The 7,658-nt window shown below is 52.6% G+C and overlaps 2 protein-coding genes across 2 annotated transcripts; one reads left to right on the forward strand and one right to left on the reverse strand.

Annotated features, from left to right (window-relative positions):
- Positions 1 to 2,035: 2,035 nt before the first annotated feature.
- CTAM01_17057 (uncharacterized protein) lies at positions 2,036 to 3,018 on the reverse strand (the record flags this gene model as incomplete). The annotated part of the gene is made up of 2 exons (XM_060533049.1): positions 2,036 to 2,891; positions 2,951 to 3,018. The coding sequence occupies 2 exons, from the start codon at positions 3,016 to 3,018 to the stop codon at positions 2,036 to 2,038; spliced, it is 924 nt and encodes a 307-aa protein (XP_060372372.1).
- A 2,863-nt stretch (positions 3,019 to 5,881) lies between these two features.
- CTAM01_17058 (uncharacterized protein) lies at positions 5,882 to 7,626 on the forward strand (the record flags this gene model as incomplete). Its single annotated transcript, XM_060533050.1, has 2 exons — positions 5,882 to 6,564; positions 6,612 to 7,626. Coding segments are annotated over 2 exons (1,698 nt in total), but the record flags the coding sequence as incomplete, so codon positions are not given.
- Positions 7,627 to 7,658: the final 32 nt, after the last annotated feature.

A 7,658-nucleotide genomic window follows, 5' to 3' on the forward strand; every position in this document is an offset into this window, starting at 1 on the left:
TAGAAGCAGATAGCTAATCGCCAGGCCGCCGGAACTGAGGAAAGCGGAGCAACTCAATGCAGTCAAAGCAAGCTCCAATGAAGGCTGGGAATGCCTTGCTTCGATCGCCAGACCCTCGGAAGAAAACAAAACTTCACCGTGGCACTGTAGAACACTGAAGTCTGTTTCATGCCATCTAGAACAGTGATGATCAACGGGCACGACTTCGAAAGAGGAGACAATCCGAGAAGGCGCATACTCGGATGTATCGAGGATCTGATACTACTTGCGAGGAGGCTTGGAAAAGGACCTTCTCCGAAGCAACCTAGCCTATCTGAACCTTTGAGAAGCCGAGATGTATCGATTTCTTCGCTGATGACCCGTGCAGCATAATCGAACGCGGGTCGTCCTGGAGCCGAGGAATGCATAGACAGAGGGCCACCCTCTGGCCTGTACGACGTCCATTCGGGCGGCTGAATGGATCCGCCAAAAGGGAGTGGAGCATCGTAGGGCCGGTGCGCTGGGCTAGTCCCTCTGTTGCACGTTAGATGTGGCGTCCTTAGACACACGACCAAGTACAGTGTACATGACACCAAGCCTGGAAGTCGCGACACGACCCCGACTATCCGCGAACAAGGGTGTCGTACCGCCTGCTCGCCTTCCAAGCACCCCAAATTTGGTGGCTTTTGCGCCGCAACAGGGGCCACCGCGCGTGGCAGACCACCAATCACACACTGCCTAGCAAGCCCGATTCAACTCAATCATGTGGTTGTTTGCCAACGATACGCAAACCTCTGTCAGGTCACCTTCCCTGCCCTCCGGGCGGAACAAGCCTGCCAGGATCCGGCGGATTCTCTACAGCCCATGTGTAATTCACCTTCCCAGATCAGCTACCTCTTTTGTGCAGCTCCGCTTGAGGTGACCTGTCGAGTGTCGCTGCAGCGGGAAACACGCGAAACCACTGCCTGTCTTGGAGAGTGCTTGATCCCGGGAAGCTTCTCCCCTTCCTTATCCCTACGTTAACCGCACTATGTAATGAACACCGCTGGGTGACTACGGACGCCAGAACGCATGGAAGTGGATCGATAGCTTTGGGAGGGTGTCAGGGCATCGTGAAGTTGACAAGCGATCGTTCCCTGTTCCGAGGCCTGGCCTAAGGCCCCCCTTCAGGCCACTCCTAGTGACTCGTCGTCGGTGTATACGGAGGAGTCATGTCGTGATCATCGCTGGGAACGTGATAATGCGGCGAACTTCAAAAATATCCCAAGCTTGACGCCTCTAACCTCCGACCATTCATTAAGTTGTTCTTCAAGCTAGCAAGGTCTCTGAGAGCTCGTTGCAGCATCTTCGTTCGTTGTGTGAGAGCTCCTCAGACCTGAACCGTCCTTAGAGGGTCTCCATAAGCGGCCGCTGGGATACTTAGTCCAGGCCTGATCTGGCTGTTCTTGACCAGTTGCGGGACATCCGGTGATTTGAAACGCAAGCCTCTCAGCCAGGCCAACAAGGAATGTGGGCGGTTGAATTGGGCGTCAGTCCCAGCAGGCAGTGCTCCCAGGATGATTCCTGCTCCGAGAGACCATGAAAAGGCCGCTCTAGACTCTGCCAGATGACTCGACGAAAGGGGTGGATTCGCAAGACTTGGCGAGAACGATCTGCGCGCCAAGCTGGTAAGACTGTGAGTTGCCTTATCAACCCTGACTCTGCAATTAATTCGAAAGCTGGAGAGCCTGGATCCGCATCTGGTACAATGGAGGCCGCCGCCCTCGGGACTCACGAATGCCCTGTGGTGCGAGATGTATTATCCTGCTAACTTAAGGGATGATAGAGTCGAATGGACTTTCGGGGTGCAGAGTCCGAATGAAAACACCGATTAAGTTGTATCAGTCGAATCGAAGCCCGCTCTGCCAGCGAAGCAATCATTCAATAAGGTCCTGTCACAACTAGTCTACTCTAGCTAGATATCACCGCTCAATCTCGGTAAGGTAGGTAGACCATGCCGTCACAGATCCCCCGCAAAAGGTCAAGCATCGCACAAAAATGGTTCCTGACGACGGTTTTAGCCCGTCCGTCCACTCGCGATGAAAGCTCTGAACTCCCCGGTAGATCTGTACCACAAGATGAGACAGACTGCCCGGATGGCACAAATCTTGCAAAGCCTGAAGGCTACCTCGCGAGTCACCTTGTGTGCTTCGCCAAATGACTCCCGATAGCCTTCGTAAGCCCGAGAAAATTGCTCTTCTGCTAGGTTGAGTGCGCGCCACTCGCCGCTCCGGACCCTCGATGCGTAGTGATCCCCGAGAGTTGTGCAGAACAGCAGTGTAGCAGCATCGTTCATGCCATACTGCGCTGCGGACGTTTCCACAACTTCTCTCAACTCTTTCTCTGCCGCCTCAAGCGCTTCTTCTTCGACTTCAAGCAAGTTAAGCGAGGCAAGGTTGGCTTTGATACTAAAAACCTGTCGATGGTCTGATGATTGCTGCTGTTCCATGATGCGTAGCGCATGAAGGAAGTGTTCTTTCGAGAGATCGTTACGAAGCATTCCCCTGTATACGTAACCGAGAATGTTGTGCGCGTTCGCGACCACCAGCGAGTCGGCTTGTCCGGATTTCAGAATCTCATTGAACAGAGCCTCCGCAGAGCGCCAGTCCATCTCATCTGTCAGACTTAGACCCAGGATGATGGCGGTGTCCAACACCGAGGGGCCCTTGGCGGTGGATCTCGCGAGCTGGCCCCTCAAAATCATGATACAGGTGACTTTTGCATGATGGTGAAGGCCAAGATCGCGAAATCTGGCTGCCAAGTCGCGAAACATCGGTCTTTCATCGGGTCCATCAACTGCGAGAAGGCCGGCTGCTTTGGCCGTACGTTCCACAGTGGTTTGCGAATCAAGAAACGCCTGATTGAAGTGCTGGCTAGTTTGAGCAGTTTGTTAGCGAAGTATGAACATAAAGTGACTTCGTTCATTGCTTACGCAAAGAAGTTCCAAAGGACCTGTTTACAATCCTCGGTGGAGGGAAATGACTTCAATATGTCTTCCATCACTTTGGAAGCCAGGAAATGAAACAAGGACTATATTGGTTGGCCGGACGAAGAAACGTAGGTAACGTGGGTATTTATGTATCAAAGACAGGCCGATTCAGTCACTTTGCCAGCGGTCCGGTGGCCCAAGCCGGGATATGTCTCCGGGTGATTGATACGCAACCACGCCGGCTGCAAATCTTTCGACCCCGTTGCACGTTCATTCGAAACAAGGCTGGTCGATGACCTCCTTGGCATGCAGTATTTCCATTGTCATGGCAGATACATGTCTGTAAATGGTGGACTAATTTAAAGTTCGTTTCCAGGCATCTCACGATGTGGTCCTTCCACATGCCCATATGCCTGAATAATCCTAGCGCCACTGACTCATCAATTGAGGCAACCACATGTTGTCCAGACTGAGCTGCGTCGGTCTCAAACCCAACGGCACAGGTATCTCTCGCCTAGGTGAAGTCTATACCAGGGCCTAAGTAAATAGCGTTAAGCGGTGAGCACGACCTTCACTGGGATGAGTCAGTTTTGTTTGGGGGGGGGGGGGGGAGAGAAACCTTTACTATGGTAGTCATCTTGATCCTAAGCAAAGGCTGAACTGGTCACTCGCGGCTCGCCTAGTGATGATAGGTGTTGCGTGCGTCCGCCTGTGCTGGCATGGAACCGCCTCCCGCCGACGTCGTACCATTGACGACACGGGTTGAATGCTCACCCCCGCCCTGGGCACCGATGGAAGATCAGTTCTGGAGCCTAACAAGTTATGGCAAAAAGACTTTGAGTGTTCTGGGTGGCGGCAGGTGCACTCAGGGCTTCCGGATGTATCAGTAAAACGGAATGTAGTATCGAAAACCCAGTGTGCCAGGGTGCATCGTTAGGCTGCATGTCGAGTGGGGCACCCTTCTGCACGCCACGAGGTACAGAGAACACGGAGCCTGGAAGTCGCGACGCACCCCCGACCCTTTGTGGGCGAGGGTGTCGATATCGCCTGCTCACCTGCCAAGCAACCCAAATTGGGTGGCTATTGCGTCGCAACAGGGGCCGCGCGTGGTAGAGCACCAACAACACACTGGAGAGCAAACCCGAACCAACCCAATCATGCGGTTGTTTGCCAACAACGCGCAAACCCCTGACAGTTACCTTGTTTGCCCCCTGGCCAGAACAAGCCAGCGGCGGCTCCCACAGCCCAGGGTTGATAGCTGTCTATTCCAGCTTTGATTGACCTACTGAGTATTCCCGCGGCGGGAAACAAACGAAACTGCTGCTTGTGTTGGAAAGTACTCCATCCTGGGAAGCTCACTCTTGTTCCCCATCCCTGTATCCATAGTGATATATAATGGAGGCTGGGACCCATACAAAAGCGTAGTAGTTCTTAATGAAAGTTATTAAGGCTCCATAAAGTCAACAAGGGGCCGTTTCCTGCTCTCTGATCTAGTACAGGAACATTTTTCTGAGCTATGTCTGGCGAATTTTCGTCTGAGTAATCTAGGCAGGTGTTATATTGTGAATACTGTCAGTAACGTAACATTGCGTGTGGATATAGAACACTCAAATTCGCCTTGCTCTCCAACTTCGTCTTAAGTCGAGCTGGCAAGGTCTCTAACTACTCTTCAGCAATATTAGTATTAACAAGACTCTCTCAGACTAAAGCTTTGCCAAGAAGGATCTCCACGAACGGACGTTCGGATACGTTGTCTAGGACTATCCTGGCTGTTGTTGACCAGCCGCAGGACATCTGGCGCCTTAGTAATCAGGGCACTCGGCCAGAACAGCAGAGAAAGTATATAGTAAGTAACGCTAGCGCCAGGCACGGTGGGCAGTACGCCCAGAACGTGCTCTATGCAATAATTAAATCATGATATGGCCGCTCAACTCTTGTCACATAGCCCTGGCCCCACGGAAAATCTAGAAGCTAAAGAGCCTGATCTGCACTTAGGTAGCCAGTCATCCTCCCTCGTAGGCAGTCAACTCGCCCCACCATTTGGTAGCTGCGTCGCTCATAACGGATGTAGCAGCTAACCACTCCGAATGTAGTCAATTGATGAAGCGAGTCAATGAACCCCCGAGTGAAAAACAATTCCTTCTATTCTACGCTTGGATGGCAGTCGTGCAACCGAGTACGTCTCCAAGCTGCCCATATTCTGGCCATTCCTGTAGGAGAAGGTCTGACTCGAGGATTTACAGGGTCATGTTCATCCTCAAGGTGAACGGCAACGAACAGGCTGTCAGTTCAACTCAGAAAAGACTGTCGATCCTCTCTCCCACTCAGATCGAAATGGTGACGCGGCAGCGGGGACGGACTACTAGTGGCATCCGCTGAACCTGGCCGGCCATGGACCATCTAGCATACGCCATTGGCTCGCATGGCAAGTCAGGAGCTGGGCCTTAGCGATCGATAGGCCCCCTCCTCCCTGAGCTTCATCCCGAAACGAAGACCAACCGAAGTCGTCTTCGACACGCCGTAAAGTGTGCCATTCGTTGTATCTCCGCGCGGCTGCCTAGTTAGCACGATGCATTAGGGTCACGGTAAAACGGTGTTCATCGGCTCGTGCACCACAAATTCAGTCCGATCGGCTGCGCCTTGTGTTCCATCCCTCGCCCAAGGCGTCCACGAGGGTACCCAACGTATAAAGACTTCGCTGCCGCCTCCGCTGCAGAAGCTCTGGTCTCTCGAGAGACGAAGTGCCAGATCATAACGAACAGCGTTATCAACAGAGTTAGGTCTCACCTCTCGAAGATTTCGTCATTTTGCACGACCCGCCATTTACACAACTCAGCCCAGCACTGCGTTTCCGTGAAGTAGACAACAACCTATTTACTAGCCTAAGGTAGCTGACCAACTGACTGCCTTGTCCGTAGCGTTAGCTTCCGCACAATGAACGATCGACGTGTTACGAGGTCTGTAAGGGAAGCCCTGCTTGAATATTGGATGTCGGGCGGGTACCTGCGTCAATTCGACCACCTGAAGCGCAACCGGATCCGAAAGCCGCCTGCAATCATCCATGAAGTCTCTTCCGAGACGGGAGACGAAAAGAAACGAATTACAGCGACGCCGCATTTCAACACGTCTCAGGTGCCTTCCCCGTTCAGTATGCTTAACAACACAATCGTCACATATAGCGAGCCCGAGACTACGCCTATCAGCGAAGTCCAAGCTATTCATTGTAAGCTTGTGGAAGCTGAGAACCAGTGCAACATGACCATCGTAACTCAATTTTCCAAAACGGACCCAATGCTCAGTCATGAGCAATGGGAGGCCATTGTCGCACGTCATTATATGCTTCTGTGTGAGTACTATGACTTCTTGTCCACCACTCAGGACTACTCTGCCAGTCCAAAATTGCGTGGGCTTGCGAGCAAGCATGCAATCCCAGCGCGCTTATGGGAGAAGGGGATACGTTCCTTATTGGATCGACTACATGGCTGTTTGCCTGAATCACACGACCATATGTGTACCTTCATCGACTTGGCGTGTTCCATCATGGACCTGCTAAACCAAACGGTACCGGCCTTTGAATCTACTTGGATTGAACACCTTGGTGATCTGGGTGCATACCGGTGAGTAACATGGCTTCTGCGGCGTCGCCACCTGCTGATGACTCCAGGACCGCTATGGAAGACGATCACTTCGAGGACCGCGAAGCCTGGACGTCAACCACACGTCAATGGTACTCCGAGGCCAGTCATAGGTCTCCCTCGATCGGCCGTCTTTATCACAGATTAGCAACCTGTGCGGAACCGAACATTCTCGAGCAGCTCTTCTTCTACACAAAGTCTCTCTGTGTACGAGTTCCGTTCCTAGACGCTCGGGATTCCCTTGCGGTGTTCTTCAAACAGAACATGGACGAGGTCTCCGGAACGTCCGTGGTAAGCACAAATTCGTACGGCTTCAATGAGACTCCTGACATCAAGCTGACGAACGAGGTGGCCGTATCTCTTGACCCGAGTCGCGTAGATGACGGAACCGAGAAACTTGACCACCTGGAGTCCGAGGGCATGATACATTTGGCCTTGGCAGTCGATCTAGAGGATTCCGACATGGTGATGATTGATATCATGGTTCCCGACGCGGACGAGCTCGGTTGTATGGAGCAAGAGTCTCCAGTCGCCATCGCCGTACCTCTCCACGACGAGGAGGTGACCGGAGCTATGGATATCACCACTGTCTTCGTACGCGCCCACGGTCTTCTGTTCTCTGAGAAGGACCACAATCAGTCCATTGCCCAGTCGAAAATCTTGACTGAACACCTCGCTACATCTGCTTGCCAGTGGACGGAGGATGGGTACCACATATCGATCGTCCTGAATTGCGCTCTGCTTGAGTACGGTAGCGAGAGCAACCCGATCATGAGGATCATCAAACAAGGACGTGGAGACGAAGGAGACATGGCAGTCAGCGACACCCCAAACTTCGACGAGAGGCAAACCGTTCCAACTCAAAGACTTAACGACGCGCTTGAGTTTATTTCCCGTGCCCATAGAGCTGTGTTTGGCCTCACTGGCGATGAGATGGCGTACCCCTACTTGCATGTCACCCTGGTGTTCTTGCACCACATGTCACAGTTCCCCGACGCGATGGCCTATATCGAGGAGAAGATGCCCTGGAAGAGGATCTCCTTATGTCTTAATAGCGCCATGAAATCATGTTCATC

Source organism: Colletotrichum tamarilloi, assembly GCF_030869305.1.
Source record: "Colletotrichum tamarilloi strain Tom-12 chromosome Unknown Scaffold_324.1, whole genome shotgun sequence".
Taxonomy (NCBI): domain Eukaryota; kingdom Fungi; phylum Ascomycota; class Sordariomycetes; order Glomerellales; family Glomerellaceae; genus Colletotrichum; species Colletotrichum tamarilloi.